At 39.4% G+C, this 27,279-nt stretch overlaps 2 protein-coding genes across 3 annotated transcripts in view; one reads left to right on the forward strand and one right to left on the reverse strand.

Annotated features, from left to right (window-relative positions):
* Positions 1 to 1,809, reverse strand: part of Exoc5 (exocyst complex component 5) — a 53,083-nt gene extending 51,274 nt beyond the window's left edge. Inside the window, exon 1 of the mRNA XM_021181304.2 lies at positions 1,268 to 1,809. Within this exon, the coding sequence (XP_021036963.1) occupies positions 1,268 to 1,294 (27 nt within the window). The 5' untranslated portion in view covers positions 1,295 to 1,809. The remainder of the gene's footprint in view (positions 1 to 1,267) is intronic.
* On the forward strand, positions 1,642 to 25,707 carry Ap5m1 (adaptor related protein complex 5 subunit mu 1). 2 transcript variants are annotated; one of them, XM_021181306.2, is made up of 9 exons: positions 1,674 to 2,006; positions 8,498 to 9,143; positions 13,645 to 13,872; positions 15,092 to 15,231; positions 15,692 to 15,777; positions 15,870 to 15,988; positions 18,727 to 18,823; positions 21,252 to 21,366; positions 25,194 to 25,707. In XM_021181306.2, exons 1-8 carry the CDS (start codon positions 1,933 to 1,935, stop codon positions 21,332 to 21,334), a joined length of 1,473 nt encoding a protein of 490 aa, XP_021036965.1. In that variant the 5' UTR covers positions 1,674 to 1,932; the 3' UTR covers positions 21,335 to 21,366; positions 25,194 to 25,707. The 2 variants fall into 2 exon arrangements, with proteins under 2 accessions (XP_021036964.1, XP_021036965.1); XM_021181305.2 differs by lacking the exon at positions 25,194 to 25,707 and having other exon boundaries at positions 1,642 to 2,006; positions 21,252 to 22,352.
* The last annotated feature ends 1,572 nt before the right edge of the window (positions 25,708 to 27,279 follow it).

Here is a 27,279-nt window from a genome sequence, read left to right on the forward strand (position 1 = left end):
GAAGAAAATACAATACCATCCAAGAGGAAATTGTGGATGTTAAAGAGAATTCACTATAGCAGTAGGATAATATACTGTTTTTCTGTTAATAAGTAGCTTGGCGTGAAAGTATTATTTAAAGATCCCAAAGCCTGTAAGATGTAAAAATTGAAACAAGTAATTACAGAATTACCTAGTATCTTGACCAAGGATACACAGTAAATGGTCAGAGTATGAAGCCTTGTTTCCTTGGCCTGGTGTACATGAGCAGAATTTTATGACCGTTGAAGCAAATGTTATACATCTCCAGACATTTACATCTGAGGAACAGCAATAAATTTTTCCTAGGTGTAATTATAACTTTTACTCAAATCACTTTCATTACAACTTACAATTTAGGCATGCTATTTCTCTGATCAAATGCAGTATCTATGCTAGGAATGACTGCAAGTCAACGTTCAGTAACAAAAAAGAGTAACTGAAAAGTTAGATTTCTTTTTTTAATGGAAACAATGGCATTTAACATTCACGCCACAGAACACGCTGATGCTCAAACCAAATGGATACAATTTTCACCTATGGTGACATTCTTAACTGTGAACTGCAGTGTTCTCTACAACTTACACTTCTGCTGCTATGAAGTAATCACGCCCCAGCGGGGGAGAGGGTGTATTCCTCATTTTTCTTCATATGACTACTTCTATTTTTTTTCCACACAAGATACTGTTTCATCGTCTTGTAACCCCATTCCATTATCTCAAACCTCACCGCTTCTGACACTGACACGCCACAAAATCCAACTACTGTCAAGTTTAAATATTGAAACACTCAAGAAAAAGCACCTGAACGCCCCCACAGCTTCTCACAGCCCAAGGATCCTTTAACTAGCAGTCGGATGGTTCCACAGCAATTAAATGCAGTAAGATGTGTCGCTTCCCTTCCGTGCTAAGGCTAAGTAGGCCTTTATTGTCCTTAAAAGAATCCTCCCAGCCTTTTGGACTGAAGGGTAAGCCGGCAGGCACCCCAGGGCCGCTTCTGAGCTTGTCGGAACCTCGGCACCGAGGAGCCCCCCAGAGTCTCCATTCAGATGCCCCCCGTAGCACCGTCGCGAGGATCCGCACAGCAAGACCCGGCTCGCCGGCCCTGGGCTCCGGAGTCAGCCCTGCCCACTGCCCGTCCAGTCTCCGGGACGTCTGGCCGCCCTGCCACCCGAGCCGGCCCAGCGTCCCGCCGACACCCGCCCCTCCCCCGCCGCCGCCGCCGCCGCCCGCCGAGCCCCGGGACCCACCTCGAAGAGCTCGGCCGTCGTGGCCATGCCGGCCGGCTGAGAGGCTCGCCCCGCGCTCGAGGCCGTCTCCGCTTCACATGCTGCGCCTCAGCGGCGCCGCTCACCAGTCCCAGCTCGGCCTACCGCCTCCGGCCCGGGCTGCGCACCGCTGCTGGCTGCCCCGGTCCTCACACAGCGAAGGCAGAGAGGGAGAGCAGCCATGAAGCGAAGCCGCAGACGCCTGTCAGCTGCCTCCCGGCGCCGCCCGCGCCGCTCCCATTGTCACCGCCTCGCACGCCGGAAGTGGGGCTGCGCGCGCCCGGCCGACTTCGCGGGGCGGGCGAAAGGAGCGAGCGGCGGGCCGGCCGTGGAGGCTCTCGTTTGCGACAGGGTGACGCGTCTTGAGCCTCGCGGGCCGCCGTCCCGGAAGTGGACGAGAAGAGTATTCCAGTCCCTTGAGATTCCGGGTGTAGGTTCTTAAGACCTTCTGAGGAGTGTTTTAACCTCCTGGAGGGACCGGGAAACTTGAGTCACCTCACCCGGAAGAGCGAGCATCTCCGGTGAGCTCTTGCGGCTCAGGGAGAACCCGGACGTTGCCTGGTAGAGCCCATCCAGAAGGCGGGGTCTACTCTGGCTGGATGGCGACCTTAGTTTCTGCACTTCTCTGATACTTGGGAGGCTTAACCATGGCCCTGCGGGCAGTGTGGCTCATACGTCACGAACCAGGAACTCCACTTGGTGGCACCGTCAGGTTCTCCAGGTAATTGCAAGTCTGGATCCTCAGGCATGATGGGTCCAAGGATGAATCTAAGCATGAGTTTTTATGGAGCACTGAGTCTCACCTGTCCCAGGAGCAGCTAGCAGGGTGCCCTTGGGCAAGTTAGGCTTTCTACGTTTATCTCACTTTGTTGTAAGGAATGAGTTGCTTGCTACATGATGCTACATGTTTTCTAGTATTACTGCTATTGTATCTTTATTTATTTGAGACAGGATTCGTGTACACCTGGCTGTCCTGGAACTTGATATGTAGACCAGGCTGGCCTTGAATTTACAGATACCTCCAGAGTGCTGGGATTACAGGTGTGGGCCACGACACCCGGCTATACTAATGTATCTTTAAAATTAATTCCATCTGTTTAAGTTTGGTACAAAAATGATTGCTTAAAGAACGTTATAGTTTGCAGCTTCTAGTGGGTGAGCAAAATAGAAGTGTGAAAAATTAAATTACAGTCACCTTTTTATCCAGGTGACATAAGTGGTTTGGTCCCACCTTTAGAATTTGCCATATCTTACCAAGATAATTCTGGTAGATATTAACCCCGATATAAAGTATAGCTGGCTAAGTTCCCCCCAGTCTATAGGCTGTCTCGCCACTTTGCTTGTAGTTTTATTTGCTTTGCAGAACTGTTTTGATTTCAGGAGATCCCATCTGTCAGTTCTTGAGGTTGTTACCTGTTCTTGGCAGTATTTCTAAGAAGCCTCTGTGTTAATGAGTAGATGTGTGATCTTGGAAAGCAGCAATGTATGGTAGAAAGGTGACCAATTTTAAATCTCTTCGAATGTAAACCAGTAAGCATGTGAGTGGTGTAACTGAGGAACTCAGTTATTAGGTTTTTGTTGCTGTGGCTTTGAGACAGAGCCTCACTGTGTACCACTGGCTTACCCAGAATTCACTGTGTAGACCAAGCTAGCCACAAATTCATAGATACCCTCCTGCTTCTGATTTCCAAATACTAGAATTAAAGGAATGCAACAACCATGACCCACATTAGTTGTTAGTTTTGCTTACGTTTCAATAACACATGTACCTGGTGTCTACCATACTGGATAATGCAGGTCTAGATACTTGAACTGTATGAATATATATATGGTTTTCTTTATTTACATTCCTTAATGATAGGGTCCAAGCTGCCTCTACCTTTCAGAACAGTGCTATCTAGTAAACATCCTCAAACAGGGCCTTAGAACATGTCTGTATGATTTAACAAAATACTGACAAATAGCTTCCCTGAACGCAAACACAGTCATTAGAAATCAGTGAATTGGGCTGGAGAAATGGCTCAGCTGTTAAGAGCACTGACTGCTCTTCCAGAGGTCCTGAGTTCAATTCTCAGCAACCACATGGTGGCTCAAAACCATCTGTAATGTGATCTGATACCCTCTTCTGGTGTGTCAGAAGACAACTATAGTGTACTCGTATACATAAAATAAATAAACACTTTAAAAAAAATCAATGAATTTCTGTATTTCCCTGACTCTTATTCTAATTTTACCAGTAAAGGAGATCTAATTTCTATTTGTATACCTTTCTGTAACAATATTCATTAGACTCTTGAAATACCTTTTCTGTGAATTACCCTTTCCAAAGATACCATTTTATCCATTCTGTATAATTTTATCTGTTATATTTAAGCCCACTAACAGTACATCTTTGAATATGGTGTTAAGTAGGAATTTAATTTTTTCTTTATATTATTTGAGTTTTCCTAACATCGTTATGTAAACTCTCTCTCTCTCTCTTTTATTGACTCACTACTGATGTTTGCTATATTTCTTCATATAAACATTGGTCTGTCTCTGTTCTATTACTTTCTTTTTTGTGCCAGTGTTCTGGTTTTATGTGCATGTATTTGTATCTTAACATTGTAATAGAAGTGAGACTTTTCGTTAATTGAAAAAGTAAGTTCTCTGAAGAAGCCATGCAGAGCTGAAGAGATGCTCAGTAATTGAGAACATGTCCTATTCCCAGCACCCCTGTGGGGCAGCTCACCAGCCACCACTAACTGTAGCCCTCCCTATTAAAACCAACATCTTTTTCTAAACTCCAAAGCCATCTGTACATACCCACTGCCACCCTTCCACATATATACACATAATTGAAAAATGGTAAAAACATTTTAAAAGAAAAGTCATATTAGTTTTCAGAATGCTTTCCCAGTTGTGTATACTATATACTTTAGAAGACACATTCAGATATGTTTAGGTGAGTTTCAGTACATCTCTATGGAGGTAGCAAGTTGGGGGGGGGGTTACATAATTAATCTCTGTGTCACTTTAATTTTGTTTTGAATGAACTCCTAGTTTTGTGAAGTTCAGATTCTGACCACTTGGAGCTGATGTTAAGGCTAACAGATATGAATTAACACATGCTCTATAACCTTTTAGAAAAAGATGTAAAGAAACGTGTGATAATCCTAGTTCTAAAGGACAGCAACAGACCAAAGGACTATTCAAGTTGAGCTTGGCAAACCAATGTGTTTTACTGGGGTTACTTAAGGGAGCATGGATGACTGACAAGAAAACACCCCAACCACCAAAGTCACCTGAGTCAGTTGTTCACCAGTTGTATGGTAGTAGTTGATGTTTTGAGGAGAGGCCTTAAGAGGTTCATGTCAGGGTCTCTGCTAGCTAATAACTTCTATCTTAGCCCCAATTTCATTGCTGTGAACAGACATTATGACCATGGTACAACATTTAACTGGGGCTGGCTTACAGTTTCAGAAGTTCAATTCATTAACATCTGGCAGGAAGCATGGCATTATCCAGGCAGACACAGTGCTAGAGAAGGAGCGAGAGGTCTGTGTCTTGATCAGACTTCAGGCAGGACAGACTGTCTTCCAGGGAGCTAGAAGGAAGGTCTTAAAGCCCACACCCACAGTGATACACTTTCTCCAGCAAGACAACACCTCCTAATAGTGCTACTCCCTGGGCTACTCTCCTCAACTCAGAGCAAACAATGTAACCATTGAAATGATCTAATTAAAGCCAATAAAGACACGGGAGGAAGGAGGCCTAAACTGAGATAAAATCCTGCTAGCTCAGGGAGGTAATTTTATTTTCTTAACTATATACAAAATATCTATTTACAAGCCTGATCCTTACAACTAAACTGCTAGTTTTTTAGAGATCTGTGTCATACTACTAAGCTAGTCAATCTTTCTCTTGAGCTCCTCTAAACCCAAGAGATCTCTTTAGCTCTCTTGCCTAGAATTCTGTTTTACTTGGGTCCTGCCAACTGATTCTCTGTTGTTCCTGCAAGTCCAAAGAGAAAAAATCCCTATCTCTTCAAAGCTAAGAGAGAGAGAGAGAGAGAGAGAGAGAGAGAGAGAGAGAGAGAGAACTATCAAAGTCTAGTCACTTATAAAAGAAGCCTCTGGCTCCTCCCCTACACCTTTGGCAGGCTGAACCATGTCACCAAAATGGGTTGGGTGGGGGCCTCCAAGTCAGTAGGAGCAGAGCCATTTCTCCTTTAGGGTAAGGTAACTCAAGGGTAGCTTTATGACTTCCTAAAGTCATAGAGCAAGGAACACAAGACCTCACCCAAACAACTTGCCTTAAAATAGGCAAGAACTTTCCATTCTTTAACATCTTATCTATGGAGGCTTTTAGAGGCACACCTAAACTACATCTCTTCAGAACACAGCTACTGCATCTGGCAAAACAGTATCTAATTAAGTTTTTATATTTTGCTAACAATTAGTATGTACAATAATCAAATATCCTGTAACAAAACAGCCACACTACTGCATATTCTCTATATACACACCAAAGAGTAGTGGCTGTCATTTGAAATACAAGAAGGCAAATGATTTTACTACAATAATCTTGATTATAATATCAGCTTAAGTACAGCACAGGTTGGTATTATACCCCATAGCTATAGGGATACCTAAGGCTTGAATCCTGTCTTTAAAAAAAACCTAGATTAGTGTAAAATGACACATTAAGTCATCCAATGAAATATTTATTAAACACATTGAGACATTGTTTAAGGTCCCAGGTTAATTTATTTTTTTTATATTCAACCATGAGGGTTTTATGCTTAAGAATTTTATCCTCTAGGTAACTAGAAAAATAAGAGGGAACTAATGGTGTACTAGCTAATTTTCCCCTATTTAATCAGAAAAATACATAAGAATCTAATCATTATAGTACATTATTTTTAATTATTATCAAATATTAGCATCTTATTAGAGGAAATACTAATCTTGACTTATAATCAAGATTGCTGCATTAAGATTATTTGCCTTTTTATATCTTAAATAATTTTGTTATAAAAATTATTTTAAAAATTACATAGTCATTACTATCCATTTGCTAGGCTTTTATTTGTTTTTATGGTGGAAATTGAACCCAGTGTTTCATGAACACCAAGTACATACTCTTCCACTGAGATATACCCCTTGACCTGCCATTTGTTTCACAAATAAGAAAAGTCAGAGTTCTCTAGAGGAACAGAACTGATAGAATAAATATATTATTAATTGTATATTTACACACACGTATACATTATATATAATATACATGCATATATAGTATATGTATATATACATATATGTATGTGTGTGTATATATACATATACATATATATATAAATCTCATATATATATCTCATAAATATATGAGATATATATCAATAAATCTCATATATACACACACACACACACACACATATATATATATATATATATATATGAGATTTATTGACGTGGCTTGTAGGCTGTGATCCTGCTAATCCAACAATGGCTGTCTAGCAATGGAAAGTCCAACAATCCAGTAGTTGTTCAGTCCATGAAGCTGGATGTCACAGCTGGTCTTCATATACACTGGAATCCCTGAGAAGTAGGTTCCTAATGCCAGTGCAGGCATGGACTTTGCCAGTGGGAGTGGAGGAGAGCAGGCAAAGAGAGAAAGCAAGCATCTTCCTTCTATGTTCTTTGTATAGACTGCCAGCAGAAGGTATGGTCCAGATTCAAAGTGGATCCTCCCACCGTGAAAATCTGCATTAGAAGTAGGTCTTCCCACTTGACATGATTTCATTAAGAAACACACAAAGGCCGGGCAGTGGTGGCACTTGCCTTTAATCCCAGCACTTGGGAGTCAGAGGCAGGAGGATTTCTGAGCTCAGGGCCAGCCAGATCTACAGAGTGAGTTCCAGGACAGCCAGGGCTACACAGAGAAACCCTGTCTCGGGGAAAAAAAAAAAAAAAAAAAGGAAGAAAGAAAAAGAAACACAAAAAGATCCCTCACAGGTGTACCCAGACACTTGGACTTTAGTTTATTCCAGATACAGTCAAGTTGACAACCAAGAATAGCCATTACAGAGAGTTAGCTTATATACTCAAAAAATGAGGACTTAGTGAGTAACTTTATTCTGGACCTTAAAATAGAAAGGAAAGGAATAAAGAAAAACATATTTGTTGAGAGTGAAAACTGTGGTTAGGAGCTGGCGATTTAGGTTCAGTGGTAGGGTCAGTTCTTAGCCCTGGAGAGAAGTGCGATATCATTAATGGATTCTTATAAATGACTGAAAGTGCCTAAGCATATTGTATTGTGATGGGGAAGATAAATTAGTAAATTTACATTCTACCCAGATCATATAAACCATAAAGGATTAATTTGATTTTCCTCTTTTTTTATTTATCTCAAAATATCTTCCAGGGCTAGAGTGATAAGCTGTTATTACTAAAATGATCTTTCATAGTTTTTCAAGAGTTGGTAAGGACATTCACGACATCTGTTATTTCATTATATAAACTTACCATCATCTCAAAAAATAAATCTAAAAGTTTCGAGTGTTAAATATAACCACTTCTTTGTGACTAACCTACTAAGATGGAATTTAAAAAAAAAAAAAAGCTTATTATAGATACCTAGAAGAAGAAAGGATTTAACATTGGCTCAGAGTTTGAGAGTACCATCTCTTCGGATGAAGTCACAGTCTAGGAGCCTGAGGCAGCAGCTGACTCATTGCTTCTGCAGTCAGGAACCAGAGAGCCATGGGTGCTACTCCCCCATTCTCTCTTTTTAGTTTATTCCAACCTCAACCTAATCCAGAAAGCCCCACAGACAGACATAGCCAGAGATCTGTTTCCCTATAGACTAAATCCCATCAGGTTGACAATTAGGATTAACCATGACTTCAACCAAGAAGGAATCTGAGTGTCTGAAAAACAAAGGTTTTGAGTTAGAATCATGTGCTCCACCTATTGAAAAAAAACTAAATAGAGTCAGTAATTTTCAGCAGTATTTAATGCATTTTATCCTTTGAGATACTACATGAAGTACTTGGCTCCAGTCAGCAGGGAGCAGGTTTAATAGTTCAGGGTTATTTTCTTTGGTAGTGTGTATTACTTTTGTTGCTTTATGCCTTACTGTCATGACTGTTTGCCTTGTGTTTTAAAATCTTTTAATTCTTGAAAGATTTTACTTGAAAGAATCATTTGTAATGTTTTTGTTCCCCTAATGCAGACGATATCCAACTGTTGAAAAGCGAGCCAAAATCTTCAATGGAATGAATTATGTTCCTGTACCTGAAGATGGTCCCTTTCTTAAAGCATTGCTCTTTCAACTTAGACTATTGGATGATGATAAGGACTTCATGGAGAGACGTGATGGCTGTTCACACATCAATAAAACCTCCATCTATGGGCTTTCAGTAGGAGGTGAAGAGCTCTGGCCAGTCGTTGCCTTCCTGAGGGATAGCATGATATATGCAAGTGTTCCATTAGTTGAACAAGCTCTGTCCCCTCGCCCACCTTTAATTAGCATTAGTGGGGTCTCACAAGGCTTGGAACTGCTGTTGGGGATACAGGATTTTCTTTACTCGAGTCAGAAAAATGACACTGACCTACACACAAAGCTGAGTCAGTTGCCTGACTTGCTTCTACAGGCTTGTCCTTTGGGTACTTTATTGGATGCTAACTTGCAGAATTCACTGAATAGCATTAATTCCGTATCTGTGACTCAGCTGCAAAAACAGCCAGCCTGGAAAGTTGGAGCATACAAAGGGAAAGCACAGATTTCTATTTCTATCACCGAAACAGTAAAATGCATGCAATATGGTAAACAGGATATAGCAGACACATGGCAAGTTGCCGGAACAGTCGCTTGCAAGGTGAGGTTTTCTCCAGGATTTGCTTTGTCATACCATTTAACACTGAAGAACAGTCAGTTTTGCAACTTGCACTTTACATTTTTAAATGGTATGCTTGTTATCCTTAGCAACAGCCATGAAATGTTATGTTATCTTTCTGAATTTCTTACAAATTGTTTACTTAATGACTATAATGTAATGAATCATCCCATTGCTCTAAAATAGACATTATCTTCTTAGTTCTGTGGGTTAGAACTTTAGGAGCAGCTTAGCTGGAACCGCCATTGTAGAATCTCATTAGCCCATAGTCAACATGTTGATTCCAGCCATTGTCATCTGAAGATCTGACTGGGCTTGGAATATCAGCTTACAACATGACTCACTCACTGGGTGGCAAGTCAGTGCTTGGCTGATGGGAGGAGCCTCAGTTCCACTCCTAGTGATGTCTTTACTGGCTGCTTAAGTGTCCTGACAACTTGGTGACTAGCTTCTTTCAGATCAAGTAGTATGTGCTTGTGTGTGTGTGTGAAGAGAGAAAGAGATTGAGATTGATTCAAAGCTACATGGCATCAATTCTACTATGTTCTGTTTTTTAGATGCAAAGCCAATCACTAAGTCTGGTCACACTGAAGAGATAGAGCATCAGGTCCACTATTAAAAACGAGTTGTTTCAGAGAACTTGTGAATAAATATTGAAATTATCTAGCTTCCATTTTTCTAGGAGATGAAGTTGAACAAGTCCTCTGGCTTTACATCAAATACCAAGAAGGGCTCTTGTTTTATTTAAGTAACTCAACAGTAGACTCATTTGTCTTAAACTTAGAAAATGTAAGAAAACAGTTAGAAACTTCAATACAGATAATGTGTTGAATGTCAGGTTGAATAATGATCAGAAATCAAAGTCCTCCAGTTAAATACTACCTCTATATGTTACTAGTATTCTCAAATATGTTTTAGTTCTTTATGTATTTTGGTAACTTTAATGTTCAGTCACTTTAAGTCCTATGAATAAAGTAAATTTTAAGAACAAAATTAGACAGGGAAATTGACTTTTTTGAATTAAAGTAACCTAAAAGTTTTGTCATGCTCAAAACTGCTTTCAAATTATCCATCCTAGTTGGAAGACTACTTTAAGAAGCTTGAAAAAAAATCATGAACTATCTCATTCATCACTCTTAAAGTAGCTGAGTCTTAAAGTAGCACAGTAGAATAAAAAGTGGAAAAGGTCAGGATGTTTTCATCCTGGGTGTGTTGTGATTACGTGATGTGAACATCTCTCTAGTTACTGATAAGTTGACCCTAGGGATTTGTTTGTTTGTTTGTTTTTGTTTTTGTGGGATGTGTGGGTGATTCTTATCCTTAGTCCTGGCTCAGATTACGAAAATGAAAATCTTTCTCAAATAAAGAAGGAGGGACTGGTGAGACGGCTCAGCCAGTAAAGGCTTCCTTACCCCAAGCCTGTCCACGTGCTGCGAGAAATGACTTGACTGGTTGTCCTTGGACCTCCACTGTGCGCTGTAGCACACATGCTTATACACATCCATCCATGCATACTCACACACAGTAACATAAATCTATGTAACTTCCTAAAACGTGTTTTAAAGTGGGGCGGGAGAATGCAGTATACCACAACCTAACACTAAATGTTTCTATAGTGTTGATCTTTGCCACTAAGTGTTCTGCGGCCTTACAAAGTCACATAATTTTGCAAATCTTTTATCATTTTAAAATAAGATAACCTTTCCTGTGCCTTCTACTTTTATAGTTCCTATTTCTGAGGTCCAGATTTGCATATGCCAAACTTTTTAAAAAGAGTACATAAATTCCGTCCAGCTTGGCTGTCCTCATCCTGTATTTGTGGTTTTTAATTGACTAGATAGTGGGAAATTTATTGGAAGTTTGTATAGTGACACCCTTTTTTTGATCTCATTGTAAATGACACATTCGAGATATATTAAATTTTAATATCCTTTACTAGTAAATATTTGTATATTTTAATCTTTCCCTAAGTAGCAAAAACAAGCCTAAATTCTTGCAAATATACAAACATAGCACATATTTTTAAGTTCTAATAAGAATAGTTGTCATTTTAACTTTCAGATTTGAACTTTGATATTTTTCTAATTGTCACAAGAAGAAAACAACGACTTTCCTAAACTACAACTTATACCCTAGCACAGTTCAGTACTGTTGAAGTACTTAAATGTGAAGCAGAACTACTAATGAATTCATACTTGTTTAAATTGTACATCAGATTTTACAAAATGAGATGACTTAGTGGTTAAGAGCACTTGTTCCTGCAGAGGACCAGGGTTTGATTCCCAGTACCAACATGGTGGCTCATAACTGTCTGTAATTTCAGTTTTGGGGGATCTGACACCTCTTCTGACCTCTGGGTACACGCATGTGATGTGCATACATAAACTCAGGCAAACACACATACCATAAAACTAAACAGACATTTAAAACATCACAAAGTGAAAGATTTTATATTAATACTGGGGAAAAATAAGAAGTTAGGAAAGGGTGGACACTGCTAACCTTTTGAGGATCCCTTATGATTAGCAGTGGATTTATGAGGAAGCACAGAAGCTGCAAGAGGGAAGCAAAGGGCTGGAGAGGTGGCTCAGAGGTTGTGAGCACTGACCCCTCTCCCAGAGGTCCTGAGTTCAATTCCCAGCAATTACATGGTGGTTCACAACTATCTATAATGAGATCTGGTGCCCTCTTCTGACATGCAGATATATACGTATCTGCATGCATATATGCATATGCATGTATATGTATATATATATGCATAATATATATAGATATATATCTGCATAATGCTGTGTACATAATAAATATTTTTTTAAAGGGAAGCAAACAGAAGCATAAGCAGTGACATACTGGTGACGTAGTCAGTGCATGGGGGAGACTGTGTAGCATTTAGACCTAAACATTTCCCTGCTGAGTCCTACTGTTAAATACCTTGTATCTAGTCAAACAAACAATGCCACTTTTATGGATCAGTTGGCTAATTGATCCAGTACTTTACAAAGTAAATCAGGGCTGAAGAGGTGGATCAATGAATAAGAGTGCTTGCTGCTCTTACAGAAAACCCAAGTTGGGTTCTCAGTACCCATGCCAGGCAGCTCACAACTAACTGCTTGTAACTCCAGCTCCAGGTGATCCATTGTCTTCTGGTCCTGGCTTCCACAGACTCTGTACTCATTGCACAGACCACACACAGAACACATAAACAATTAAAGGTAAAGTAGGAAGTCAATGTCAAGCTGGAATCAAGGTACAAAGGAAGACCCTGACCATACCCCTCTCCCTGTACCCGCATTTATACACACACAAGTAAGATCTGCTGGTGTCATTTATGAAGTAGAGATGGTAAACTTCAAGAACCAGAGAAGCTGGGGAATCAGTCTTGTCTTCTGGTTTCAAAAACGAGTCACTCAATGCTTCATTCTGGAGCCTGGTATAGGTAGAGAAACCAAAGTTCACAGAGAAGTCTGACACCTGCCATCTCAGCCTGTTGAACCTCAAAGCAGGAATTTAAGGCGAGGGCCATAACAGGAGCTCATGGAAAGACTTTTGAAGCTGTCTCACCTGCCTTCCCTGACGTCCCAAGGCTAATGAAATCCCTCATGCTTACCCAGCTCACCCAGGGAAGTGTCTACATTGCAAAAGTATACTCTCAGGAAAGCAGCACAATGTATGTAAGGCTTACATGTCACAAAATGAGCTAGGTGTGAAGAGTGCAAGGCTTTCCTTTGCACCTTTACTGGTTTGGTGAGTGTGGGTGCACGCTACCACCGTGCACATGCGCAGAACGGGACAACTTGTAATGGTTGGTTCTCTCCTATCAGGTGGGTCTGGGAATCAAACTCAGACTACCAACCTTGGCTACAAGGGCCTTTACCCACAAAGCTATCAAACCAGACTAAGCAAAATACTATGGGGGGGGGGGGTATACCTGCAAGGACTGGCAGGTGTTAAGGTGTATGTGGAGGTACAAAACAGTACGATTTATTCAGGAAAAATGCAGGGTTTCTATTTGTAACATTTAAGTCAAGGGGTATAAGACCAGTTAGATGGGAAGCAAACACTGAAAGGCTTGGAAGGAACCACTGAATTGCCTGAACCCAGATTCAATATAACAAAAGCTAAATTACGATTCGTCAATGTGCTCGGTATTGATGAAGACTGGATGGACTAGAAGAAAGCAAATCTAGATACAGCTACTGAGCTGAAAAGTTAGGAGGGCCCATGGATTGCAAAGGAGCCTGAAAGAAACCAGTGAACTTAAACTAGCTTCTGTGGGAGCTAAAAGATGAGCCAAGGGGTCTGTGAAGGCTCTCTGACCACTGGCTTGGTTAACAGGGTATCAGATTGTTAATCAGAAGACAGAGTTCAGAGAATAATGCCTAGAGAGAGAGGTTGAATTAGGAGAGATGATTTGAATTGAGAAAAGCCTCAGAGATGCTGCATTGCTTTAAGGTCTTGGTCATCCTTGTTCCTTGTGTTACAGTGTGACTTGGAAGGGGTCATGCCAGCTGTTACCATCAGCTTGAGTCTCCCCACCAACGGGTCTCCACTTCAGGATATTATTGTTCATCCCTGTGTGACTTCTCTGGATTCTGCCATTCTGACTTCTAGTAGCATTGACACAATGGACGATTCTGCATTTAGTGGGCCGTATAAATTTCCATTCACTCCGCCTTTAGAGTCCTTCAACTTATGCCACTACACTTCTCAGGTAAACCGTTTTGGAAAAGTTGAGCCATTATTGGTCTCAGACGAGAAATTTTCATGAGTCATTTACAAGACAAGTCAGTGAAGGTTTTCTTCTTAACCTTTAACTAGGAAACCAAGGTTACAGGTTTTAAATATAAACATGAAATCATTCTAATCCCAGGCATCCTTCACTAAATAAAGCTGTAATCTAAGTATTAGTTATTACTATTACTTATAAGTGTGCTATGTCAGACACTGTCCTAGGCACTTTGTGTGTCTTTTTCTAGTCATCTCAACAAATCTTAAAGTAGACGTTATCTCTGTTTTATATGAGGAACATCTTAGAGAGGCTGAATGACCTGCACAGAAAGAATCCTAACTGTGAGTGCCAAAGCCTGGGTCAGAAGGCAGATTCTCCGGGTTCCTAAAGCCTAACATGATTCCTACTGTATTGTGTCAGTTGTCTCTTGTCCTCATTATCAACCAGCCCATGAGGAAATCTTGTTCAAGGTAGATAGACTAGAAGTCATTGATTTTGAGAGGCCAACAGGAATTCTCATTATCAGTCAAGAGAAGAACTAGATCTAGGCTACCTGAGAATTAGAACCAAAGTTAGATCCTTCTAGTCTGACACTCTCTCCTGTCTCTTCTCTGCTTCTGTCTTCTTTTGAGTTTCTCTGTCTTACATGCTCTTACAGCCCTAGGACCCACATATAAGGGAGAACCTCCCTGTGTCTTGCGTCAAAAGCATAAATAAGTGACACAAGCTTTTAATCCCAGCCCTCAGAAGGCAGAGACAGGTGAGTCTCTGAGTTTGAGGCCAGCCTGAACTACAAATCAAGATCCAGGACAGTCAAAACTACACAGAGGCACTCTTTCTCCAAAAACCAAAATCAAGTAGCAGCAACCAAACTCATACCAGCGTGCAGACAGTTTCCTCTTCAATCATTACTGACCAGTTAAGCCGTGCCTGAGGAGGGGGTTGAGGAGGAGAAACAGCACAGTCACAGGAAGGACAGGAGCAGCCAGAACTGTGGGCAGAACAGTTAGAGTGTGTGGAATACAACCTGTGCTGCAGTTCTGAGAGCGTGAGGAGGAACAAGTGTGTACGCCCGCCAAGGTACCTTTCTCATTTCTGCTCAGAGAGGCATGAGTGTAGAGCCACCATTGTTGTGAAAGCAGTGTAGAACACTCCCCACCTACTAAAACCATACCTGTACATAATGATTGTCTGTTTTCAGGTTCCTGTCCCACCAATATTGGGTTCTTACCACATGAAAGAAGAAGGAGTACAGCTAAAAGTAACAGTTAACTTAAAACTACATGAAAGTGTGAGAAATAATTTTGAAGTCTGTGAAGCTCACATACCTTTTTACAACAGGTAGAGATAAATGACATCACACTATAATTGCTGTCCTCTCGGTTTTTCTGAAGTCTACGTAGAAATCCGCCTTAACCAACAACGACCTGGCGAATCGAATTAGCCAGTTATAACATAAACCTGTTCTACTTTTTAAATGGAGTCTGCAGAATAGCTCTTTACAAAGTATACTTAAATAGCAAAGTCATGGTTTTAATGGTGCACCCATGCATGTGAGATGAATGGACTCCATATGATTCTATAATTGTCTCTAGGAACACTAATGTAAGATATATAGTTACTGTAAATGCTTATGTGATTTCTGCTGGCCTCTAAGATCAGTATTTATTATTCATTCTCGTCTGCAATTGGAATACAGATCTGCTTTTATGATGTAAATACAGTAACAAGATTTGACTCATCTCTTTAAAACTTTTTTCTGAGATTTTTTTTTTCTATTTTGTTCTGTTCTGTTTTAAAGAGGCCCGATTACCCATCTGGAATACAAAGCTAGTTTTGGCCAACTTGAGGTTTTCCGAGAAAAAGGCTTACTGGTCTGGACTATCGGTGAGTATGGTTTTGTTTATTGATTTTTTTTTCTCATTTCCTGTAGAATTTTTTTGTTTTAGAATAACTGATTGGCACATTTGTGGTTTTAGGCCAGAAGTTCCCCAAATCAATGGAAATTAGTCTTTCTGGAACTCTAACTTTTGGAGTTAAGGGCCAAAACAAGCAGCCATTTGATCACATTTGTATTGGAAATACAGCGTATATAAAGGTAAATACGTGAACACTGGGTCAGAACTGGTTCCTTTATTTCTAAACTGCATATATATTTGAGTTTTACTGTTTTCCAGCAATTTAAATTTTTTTCTGTGCTTTTTGTGTAGCTAAGTCTTTTTTAAGAAAAATTTGTGAGGGTTGTGTTTGTTCTGTGGTGTTTGTTTTTGCTTTTGTTCTTTCTTCTATTTTCGCTGTTAAGACAGGATGTCTGCCATAGCCCAAGCTTAGCCTCCTACTTCAGCCTCTCTTCCACACTGGGAAGACAAGCACGAATCAGCACACGTGGCCAGTAGCAGTCATTTTTATGTTTCACTAAATACTTAAATTTTAAGAGAAGTAGTTAAGAATAACTTAACATTACAGTTTAAACTACCCAGCTCTTAGTTATCAAATTAGATTCGTGTTCAAACCTAAGATAGAGCCCGTGGTTTCTCAGGCGGTTCCAACATAAACTAGTGACACATCAATAGTAACTGCTTTTGGTGTCTCAGAGAAAACATGAGTCCTTCTGGCCAAAACAGGCTGAGGACAAGAGGCGCATGAAAGCTGACTGATATCTTCATCTGAAAAGTGGGTTAAGTAAGGGGCAGAGTGGGTCAGAGTTCCATCCCAGGACCTCAGGGTGGGAAGTGCCAGTTCTCAACCATTGCCCTCTGAGCTCTGCATCCACGCAGGGCATACATGCACCTGTATTTACACACTCACAACGCAACACTTGCTTACATAAACATAATCCTTATTTTCTGAAGTGACTTCAGAGAGTGAAGAGAAGTCAGCAAGGCTTCAGAAGCCTGTGCTAGAAATCTAAGCTCTCCATAGGAAGGGCAGGTAGTTGAGGTTGGAACAGAGAGGCTGTGCATCTTTTATTCCATTGGGAGGTGGTTTAGCTTATCAAAATGGTTCCTTAGGAGTGTTAGTCTGCAGTGGATGAGGGGAAAGTGCATGATGGCCGAGGCTGTGTAAGTCTTACTATTCTTTGTTTTATTCTCACCATCTAGTCCGGTGCCTAATACATAAATATTTGCTGAATGTATGTATCGATGGATGTGTTATGTCTATGTGGTAGTATCAGCATATCTTAATGTGAGTGTCTAACAGGAAGCTGAAACCATAGAACTTGATGCACTTGAGAGAGCAGCCACATATAAGGATTTAGGAAGACCCACTGGAAAGAAAAGGTTGAGGCAAGGAAATGAATAAGATCAGAATAAATAAAGTAAGGGAAAATTCAGAGGGGTTAAGAAGGAAGATTGCAGGAGTAGCCAGGGAGGTTACAGGGAAACAGATTGCTACATTCCCAGGGAAGCCAGTGATAAGAGATCTACGAAGGCAGTGGTAGTGGGGTCTCAGTGCACTGCTGAGAACTCTGTTTTTCCTGTCTGAGCTATGACTTTGTCTACTATTTTGTTTTAAAGATTATTAAAAATTCCTGAATTTTTCCAGAAAAAAATGTAAAATGTCACTATATTGTATGCTCACTGAAGATAATTTTTAGAAAACTTCTCTCATTTAATTTTACTTAACCAGTTCCTATCAGATTGAAATCATGTAGTAAATATGGAAATGAGCCTTGTCTATGTAAACTCCAGCACTGAGAATTATAGCACTGAAGCAAGCACAAGCTCTTTGTTCTTAAAGAATTGCTATAAGCGATCCTTACACTCTAAAATGTATTACACTCAACATGCACACACAAAAAAATTGAAGAAATTTGCAAAGAAGAGAGGAAGAAAAAAAAAGTATAAGGCTCGGGATGTGACTCAGAGATGGAGGGCTTGCCTGGAGTATGTAGACTTTTGGCTTAGTGTAGAGATAGCAGGATCTTGCAAATGAGGTGTTTACCAACACAGGTGAGAACCACAGCAAAGGAGCCTGGAAAGGAGCTGTGTCAGCTCTTACAGCTCAGTGGATACCTGCTGTATACCATGGTGACCTCACATCACCAATGGACCCCGAGAGCTGTAGGTTTCATTTTAGAAGGGTTTTCTAGATGAGGGAAGGGAATAACGTGGTAACAGTTCTATAAAAGTTGGGCTTCGGTTATCAAAAAGCTAAGTAGAATAGGCCATTTCCCCGAGTGTGAGATAAACTGATGCTTCGTCTTGACGTGATTGCATTTTTGTGCTTTATTAAAGAGCATATACATTCCTCCACTTAAGGAATGTGATTGGGGCTTGCCACATGGCTCAGAGGTTAAGAGTACTTACTGAGGCTGCTCTCTTCCAGAGGACTCAGGTTCGATACCCAGCACCCACATGATGGCTCACAGGCATCTGTAACTCCAGTTTCAGGGGATCCAGCTCCTCTTCTGACTTGCATGTAGGCAAAACACCTATACATACGGAACTTGATTGATTGATTAATTATTTTTCAAAGTATGATCTGAATTTGTCACTGGTAGCCTGCTAGGGAGAAAAGACTATACAGTATATCAGACAGTACTTTTAGAAAGCAGTTCTTAGCTCAGATGCCAGCTCTGCTCCATCCTGAGTACCAATTCCTTCACTGTGTGCACCAGGGTGCACATTAGTGGAATACTTGGGATATGTTAAGCACCTACAAAGAACAAAACTCGTACAGAGGGGGAGGGCACACATTTATTATGTGTTCTCACAATTGTAGTTTAATATTTGTGTATAAGCTTTGTGAACTATCAGGTAAAGCTTTAAAAATGGTGAAAGGAAGGATGTGGACATGATACCGCCTCGCTGAATGTTTCTCTCCTTTCTCCAGCTTAACTTTAGGATTGCAGATTATACACTCACTGGATGTTATGCAGACCAGCATTCAGTTCAAGTTTTTGCATCAGGAAAGCCAAAAATAAGTGCATGTAAGTCATATAGATTCAAACTAAAGAATTAAAGTGGGGATATGTTGTCGCTGCCTAAGGTGAGATTAGTGTGCAATGAAACTTGAAGATTGGAGAATGATCTCATTTTATAAAAGTTTCTGTGGCTTGGTCCACTCCTATATAGCCCTTTGTGAACTTTGTGTTGCTACCTGTCTTCTGTTTGAGTACAGTCTGGGTGAGCAGTGTCCAATTAGTGAGGGTTTTAGTATGTGCTATATATGAATTTGCTCAGCTCTGGTTATGTTAAACTCTTGTCTGGCTTCAGTGTCTTATTCTATGTACTTCGGAAAAGCTAATGAACTTCTTCATCTTTTTTTTTTTTTTTTTTTTTTTTGGTTTTTCGAGACAGGGTTTCTCTGTGTAGCCCTGGCTGTCCTGGAACTCACAGCTAATGAACTTCTTAAAGTTTTAGTCCCTTCAGTTATAAAGGAGAAGTAGTAGGGAACTATTTACTACTCTAAAGGCCTTGAGACCTGGGAGAGTGGAGCCTAAAAATGAGGTTGCCTAAAGTTTCATGCACTAGCTAACTTTTCAAAGCATCAGACAGTTTATACTCTGAGTGTTAAGAGGAGTCACACGAATGAAGTGTACAATCACAAGGGCAAGCTGCAGGTGGTAGACGAGCCACACATGACAAAAACACAGGTGCTCTTTCACTGAGCTACAGCCGCAGTCTCACACTCATCCTAAAACTAAGGATTAAGTCTGGGAAAATTGGAAGGATGGGACAAGACCATAATTATACCTGAATGCCTCAGAAGAGATAGAAAACTCTGAGCTACAGAACTGTGAGCAGTCTCTGAATGGCAGCCACTCCGCGTAATGGAATCAGAATCAGAAAGTTTTCTTTCCCTCCATGTTGTTCCTGTGCTTTCTCCTCTAGCTGTTTTTTGCTGTGTTTAAATGAATTGATGAACGCATGTTCCCAGTGTATGTGTTCTGAAATTGATGAAGGCATGCTCATAGTATATCTGTTCTTCTATGAAAGTGTAATATTAAACAATCATTATTGTGTCTAAATACAAACAAGTGAATATTTTCGATTATCTGTGAGAAATGTTATGTCTTTAGATAATAACTAAAATATATTTAAGTACTTTTTTAGTATTTACCAAACATAATTTTAGAAAGCATAGTTAAGAATAGGAAATTTCTCTGACATACCATTTTTAATACACTAGTAATATATCTTATTTATTTATTTATTTATTTATTTATTTATTTATTTATTTATTGAGACGTCTCACCTGCATAGCTCAGGATGGCCTCCAACTCGCCATGTTCTTGCCTCAGATGCCCAGGTCCTGGGGTTAGAGGTGTGTGCTCCAAGCCTAGCTTCTGCTTGCGCTTTATATAAAAACACTGAGTGAAGAGTTCATTTCACATGAGTCACTCACTGTACCTGTCTTTCATCCCTTCAGACCTCCATCTTGCCTCACACTGAATATAAATATCCATTTTAATAGTAGCATCTTCACCTGTGGTGTATCCGGTACAATGTCTCCGTGTCTTATGTATCTTAACTCATCAAGCCTCACAGCACCTTAAGTGTTGGTGTCTCTGCTTTGTGGCTGGAGACATTGATGGAGCAGAGACGAGATGAGGGCCATCGAGGTAGTAAGTGGCAGTCATGAGATTCAAACACAGGCTGTTGGCCTCCAGAGCCTATCTTTTTAACCATGTGCTGTGCTCCCTCCCAGTATTATCAAAGTAGAAAAGGGGACGTAATGTAGCCTACATTGTGTTCATTTTGAAGAGCATGAAGAAAGGTTGAAAAGCTGAACTACGTAGTCAGTGGTATATATAGTAATAAAAATGTGTGTGTTCCAGGTAAGCATAATTTTATCAGTTTTGTAGCTTATGAAACTTTAGTTCAAGGAGGTTAACATCTGTCCAGAGTTGCAAAGCTGTTAAAACACAACGCTTAAATTAGAGGCAAACTATAAGAAGCCAGGAAGGCAACCTCTTCAGAGTCCTGTGAGGAAGATGGATGTTATTCATGTCTCTAACTCTTTGATTTGAATAATGAATACCTTGACTAGAATTTGGGACTTGGTAGAGATCATAAAGAGAAAACCAAGAAGAAATAGTGAAATAATTTTACCATTAAAGTAATGGTCCATTAGAAATACAACTAGAGATGTAGGGAGAATAAGTGTTTGGTATAAATGAGATGTTTCATATAAGTTTCAGTGTGGTTTACCCAAATATTTATGAGCTCATTTTTTATATTGTATAAGTTTTAATAAAGCCTCAACAGAATAAAATAAGTGTTAATATTTCAAAGTTATTACCATGTCATGGCTGTACTCCACAAATTAAAAAACTAATGGCTTTGTTCTCTTACTGAGTTTTTGCTAAGGTTAAATACTTTTATCATTAATTTCTTTTCTTTTTCCTTTTGTAGATCGGAAACTAATTTCTTCTGATTATTACATCTGGAATTCTAAAGCACCTGCTCCAGTAACATACGCATCATTGTTACCATGATGTTTTTCATATTCAAAGGAATTTATCTGATGGTAACATTCTATCGTAGAATCATAGTATTAATTTTTTTACATGCATTCCCATAGCCCATGACTGAAAAATTACTGAGTGGTTTCTTTATGAAAACATTCATATCTTGCATTTATAGTCTGATTCAGTGTAAAAGAATATTTTCAAGGCTAATGTCCCTTTTTGTTATTGTTATTATGCTCTGATTCCATGCCAGTATGACTCAGAATATATAAAAGCTGTGATTGGCTTTGCTTTAGACTAGTCTTGAGTCTCTGTACCACACGTTCCTTCCTGTCCCATGGAGAGACAGTGCTTCAATCAGAGTCCCTTCCTTGAGTAAGAGCTCAGCCTTCTCCTAGTGCAGGTTCAGTCAGCCATCCTATAGGCTGTAGTTGATTTACAAGGAAACTGTGTGCTTATCCAAGCCTCAGTACAAAGAGCATGCTGTTGCAGAATACCCATGGTCTGGTTAAAATAGTCACAAATCGTTTCTTTCAAAAGAGCCAGTGTGAAATAATGGGATAATGTTCAAATAGTAGCCTGGTCTTTATCACATCTCTCCTGCTAGCCAATAAACCTCCATATTCCTATTTGATGTTCTAGAGCTCCTGTCTTTCCGAGAAGGGTCTCATGAAGCCCAGGCTGGCCTGGGTCTCACTGTGTACCTAAGGATGATCCCTCTTAAGTGCTGGGATTACAGTGGTGTACCACCATGTCCAGTACCCTTCTAGTAATCGAACTCAGGGTTTCATGCTTGCCAGACAAGCACCCTCCCAGCTGAGTGATGACCCTAACCCATCAAAGGCTGCTGTAACAATATGCCAGAACAACTGTGTTTAGGATGCCAATAGACTTAAGACTGCAGTAACTTCAGAAGATGAGCATAATGAAGTATGATTTTTTAGTGTCCTTAGACAAGGCTTTAAAATAATTGTAGGTATTATAGTATTTGTTTAGTTTTTAAAAATAAAATAAAATCTGGTAATGAATGAACTCAGGTAAACAACCAAAAGCCTTTCTGTGGGTATCATTTAGACTTATTTAATATATCAATTTTTTTCTCTTTAAGTCTGTCCCTGTCATTTTCTTTTTACCATTTCTTGATTCCTTTAAAACTTTCTAGCCAAGCTCCTTATCTTCTCCCATTTCTACAATTACATGACATATTCTTTTTTCAGAGCAGCATACTGTTGTCAAATTCAACTTAAAGTGACTATTTTTAAAAAAAAAATCTAAAGATCCTGGGAACTTAGCTAATGCCAAATGTAGAAGCCAGACAATAAATATAAATTGCAGAATAATATTTAATTAAACTTATTCTGGGTTCTGTTTCTTTTTGTCTTTTTTTTTCCCCTTGAGTCTTCTAAAAAAAAAAAAAAAAAACACTTAGAAGAAGCTGCTAATTCTTAGAAGTAAAGCTACCATCAATGAAGGGAAGTATTTATAAACTTAGGACTTGAAATACAGTTTGTAGAGTCAGTCCTGCTCGTTCTAGACGCTTTATTGCCTTCAAAACATTATCCTAGAATTAAGTTCTCTTTTCATGGTCCTCCTGAGGAAATGGAGGAGACTGGCTGCCTGATGGGGACCTGAGCTAGCTATCCTGACCTAACTGGAGGGAGGGAGGGATGGAAACATCTTTCCTGAGAAAACACTGTTCTGTAGAGGCTTTTTATCACTCTTCAACTCAAAATTTAACATTTCACTCTAATTTATTAATGGACCTGTTTGGAAATTTTGATTGTACAAATGCTTAACAAATTGTACTGTGGTAGATAAGACACGTTTATCTAGTGAGCAGGGAAAGATTCCATGTGTAATCCTTGAAGCAAACTCTTCATAGACAAATTAGAAAAACCAGTGACCTCTAATTTGGCATTTCTAGAAACCTGGGGAAATGTAGGGGTTGCTAGAAAAGCGTTGGGGTGACAGGGAACCAGTGCCATCTGTTGCCATTCCGTTGTAACCCAGCACTGGGGAACTCAAAGCCAGCCCACATTTTCATGCCATGGAGATCAGCTGGGCACACCGATGCTTCTGATTCTGTCTAGAAACCTGTCACTTCAGGATAATTTCTGAAGACAAAGCGTGCTCCCGGTTTGGTAGGTGACCTGTTTAATGTTTTCCCTGTGTCTGGGAACTCCTTAGTGTAATTAGCGACCTTTGAACTCCGCAGCTAATCCTGAGCTGTTTTGTATTCCTTACTCATCTTTACGGCTGGACCTTTCTTTTCTTCAGAGTCCACTGCCACAATTAAAGAAGAAACAGCTGCATTTCAAAGGGATTCCGATTCCAGAAGCTTAATCGTGATTGACATGTTCTTATTCTAAGCTATAAGACACTCTAAGAGTCCTTTCTTTGGTTAAAACTTCAATCATTTTCTAAAAAATTATCTCACTATGGATTTTATTCACTTTCTTTGATAGCTATTCTTTGCGTTTTTTAACTTGGAAGGCGCTTTGTATGTGCAGTGAATGTGAGTGTCGACTTCCAGTGAGAGAGTGGGACATTGTCAGACCTGCTCTAGATGCCATCGTGCTAAAGTCACATTTAGTGACAAAATATGATTATGAAATCTGATATCAGTGTTGTAATTATCCTTACTCAACCCAAAGGGTTAAAAAAATGTTCATCCTAGAATGAACTCTAGAAAAGATGGGTCATGATTTGAGTCAAGCTGTTCTCCACGTTTTTAGTAAGCAGTGTCTTAAAGCACACACTATAGCAGCTAGAGAGTGGGATGGTTTATATGATTAAATAATGGAGCCTGTCAACTTGGAAGCAAATAGGTTCCTTGGACGATGTCCTTGGAACATTTAATTTTATTTAAACCTTAGCCTATCTCAGAATCATTTCCTTTCATGCCATCTCAGTATTTCTACTGTTAAAATATTGTGGTCTTAGATTTCTTGTGCTATGTTTAACAGCAGACATTTTGCACATAGTAACCATTGCCAATTTTTGTTGTTGTTGTTGTTACTATATTGTAAAGCCTTAACAATCATTCATAGATGTTCACATTACCCCTGAGAAGTAGTTAGGTGGGGTTCCCACCCAAAACCTCTGCATGGACTGCCCCCGTCGCAGAAGTTGTCTCTAAGACAAAGGTCAAAAAAGGGATGTTAATAAACAGTCCTCAGGTTTAAGGGACTTTTTAGGATTACATCTTAAATTCCAACAAATCAGATTTAGGAGTTGCTGAAAGTGAAATTGATCCATCCCTCATCCAAACTTTGCAATACTTCCCTGTTCTGACATCGCTGAGATAGTTAGCTGTATTATCAGATTAGAAACCATTGTACCAGGCTGCTGAAAGGAAAAGGAGGCAAAAAGCTAAACATGGGATGAATCCTGAACCTTTTAACCTGGCTGAAGTATGTTGGTTGCTGTTATGCAAATACCTTCAATCCTCTGCTAAGTTCCGTGGAAATAATTTTCTTGAATGACAGGTTGATTCAGCAAGGATTCGGTCGCTGATTAATCCCCCTTTGATCTAGGGTATTTCCCTTAACCACCAGTTACCTCGTTCTGACAAAGTGCAACTGAGATTAGGGAGATCACTAGAACACTCCCAGCCTGTGCGCCTATTCTCTATAACCTTTTAAAGCAAGGGCCAAGAATGCAATTTAGTCTCAGTTTTTGAAGATGTAAAGTCTTGTCTGCTAAGTTAGAAAGTCAATTGAATACCAAATGAAGTTTATTTCTTACGTAAAAGAACAAACATTTCTTCTTTGCTCTGCCTAACAATGATATTAAGAATCATGGGCTTTGAAGAGAGAAAAAACAAAGGCCACCTTCCAAATACAACTTCATGTTTTGTTTCATGTGCATGTTTACTGCCCCCCAGATAACCCAAGAATCAAAAGGAGTGGCTACAGTTATGCTGAGAAAACACTTGTGTTTCGTGAGACTGCAGTGCCTTCTCATCTCCCCAGCCATCCCCAGCAGACCTGGAAAATACACTGCATAGCATCGCACAGAGTTGCAGCTAGGGAAGACCTGGAAAATACACTGCAGAGCATCGCACAGAGTTGCAGTTAGGGAAGCATGCAGCACACAGTCTTGTTAGATTTTCTTCCGTGAAAAAGTAGCGCCTCATAGTCTCATTAAAGTAATAACTGCATTCCTTTTCCCATACTTGCTGATCATTCTGTTAGTGTCTGTGCCTCTTGCATTACCTTTTCTCCCATATATTTAAACTCTGAAATAGTCTGTGCAGGTTAAGAAGAAAATTCAGGCATGTTTCATACTGTTTGTCAAGGAATTCACTTTTTAAAAACTATTATCAATATTATTTTGCAAGATGTCAAAGATTTATTCAAGTATACTTCACGATCTATAAAATGTAAAGATACATAATATATACACAATTATTTGTAACAAAGTTTGTTTTTAATTATCAAGTTTTTATTAATGATTCACTTTATAAATAAAAAGAAACATAAGATGTTATATAATTGTTCGTTATTCTAGTAGCAATCTACAATAAAACCTAATGTTTAAATGATTTCTTATGCTTTTTTTACTCAAACTTTTGCAATTTTGTAATTAATTAATAAATAAAAATAACTCAAAGGCATACATAAATTTGTGACATATTAGCCTCCTGTAGTCCTAATTTAATGATCAGTTTTCAGATACTTTGGGGGAATCAGAAAAAAATGTAGAAGATACTGTTAAAGGGCAAGATTCCATGGTTATGTTGCTAAGAAACTTATGTTTTAGTAGTTGACTCCTCCATGTAATAAATAGGCAATAGAGTATTCCCTATTTTAAATATGCCACCATGGAATATGCATATATGCAGCATAGGTATCTGTGTGCTCCTGAAGTGTATTCCATGCCTGCTGAGCTGACTTTACCTGGGAGCCATTTCAGCATTGTTTCAGGGGAAGAAAAATATTGTGACATCTCTTCAGATACGTCTGCAAACATTGTTAGTTCATAATAATAGAGAGATTCATTAAAATGAAGATGGCTAAAAGTCCCATGAGATTTGTCTTAGAAAATGGTTAAAAATCCTCAAGGGCTGCTGGCTTTCCACCAGCCTTTCTTTCTTTCTCTTCAGCACCCACATCGTTGACGTAGCACATTGTCCATAGGTGTCCTGGAGAAGGACTGTGGCATACCGCATTCCCTAGCTTCCCAGCCCTGAAGCATGGTCCTCTGAGGTCTGGGTTGATTTTTCGTAGCCTCTGGTCACGGTGTAATTGGCATCAGTGTGTGCTGGTATAGGATGCTCCAGCCTGAACAGATGCTGAATGCCCAGGAATGGAAAGATGGGGTTCCCTATTAGGAAGTACAATTTTGAAAACTGTATGTTTCCTTTAAATGTCCTTTTTTAGATAATAGTTTTTCAAAAAGAAAATTGTTTTTCATAAATACTGGTAATGAAGATAATGATTTTTTAAAAAATTGTTAATCCTTAAAATTTTTACCTTTTCTTCGAGGGTCTTGAGTGCCCTCTGCAGGTTATAAGTAGATAATTAATGACTATAATTTCAATCCTTGGTTTTTCCCTATTTTTAAAGTATCACCTGCTTATTTCAAATCTCAACAAAAAAGGTGATTCCATTTATATTGTTAGCTATTAATTATCAATAATTAAAATATGAAGTCCCTTTCATTATTGAGTTTAATACAAGGAATTTCCCACCTGTGAAATTGGCAGAATTTTATCTCTCACTCTAGAAGCTGGACCTGCAGTAACACACACTTCCTCACGGAAAGAAGATATGAGGAGTATTTAAATATATCTGAAATTATTCACATACTTTGAGAATAGCTTTATTTTCCCATTAATCTCTTTAAAAGCATACATTTGAAATATCAAGCCTTGATTTTTCATCTGGGTCAAAAGTACACGAATTTTAGGATTTACAACTGTTAATAAAAGTTTAAACAATGAATAAATTAAAAGTCACACAAGTGAT

The sequence above is a fragment of the Mus caroli genome, chromosome 14, assembly GCF_900094665.2.
Source record: "Mus caroli chromosome 14, CAROLI_EIJ_v1.1, whole genome shotgun sequence".
NCBI classification, from domain to species: Eukaryota; Metazoa; Chordata; class Mammalia; order Rodentia; family Muridae; genus Mus; species Mus caroli.

Coding starts and splice junctions, on each gene's coding strand:
- Ap5m1 (XM_021181305.2), top strand. CDS start 1,933: ATGGCCCTGCGGGCAGTGTGGCTCATACGTCACGAACCAGGAACTCCA. Junction 13,873..15,091: donor TATGCCACTACACTTCTCAG/GTAAACCGTTTT, acceptor GTCTGTTTTCAG/GTTCCTGTCCCACCAATATT. Junction 15,778..15,869: donor CTTACTGGTCTGGACTATCG/GTGAGTATGGTT, acceptor TTGTGGTTTTAG/GCCAGAAGTTCCCCAAATCA.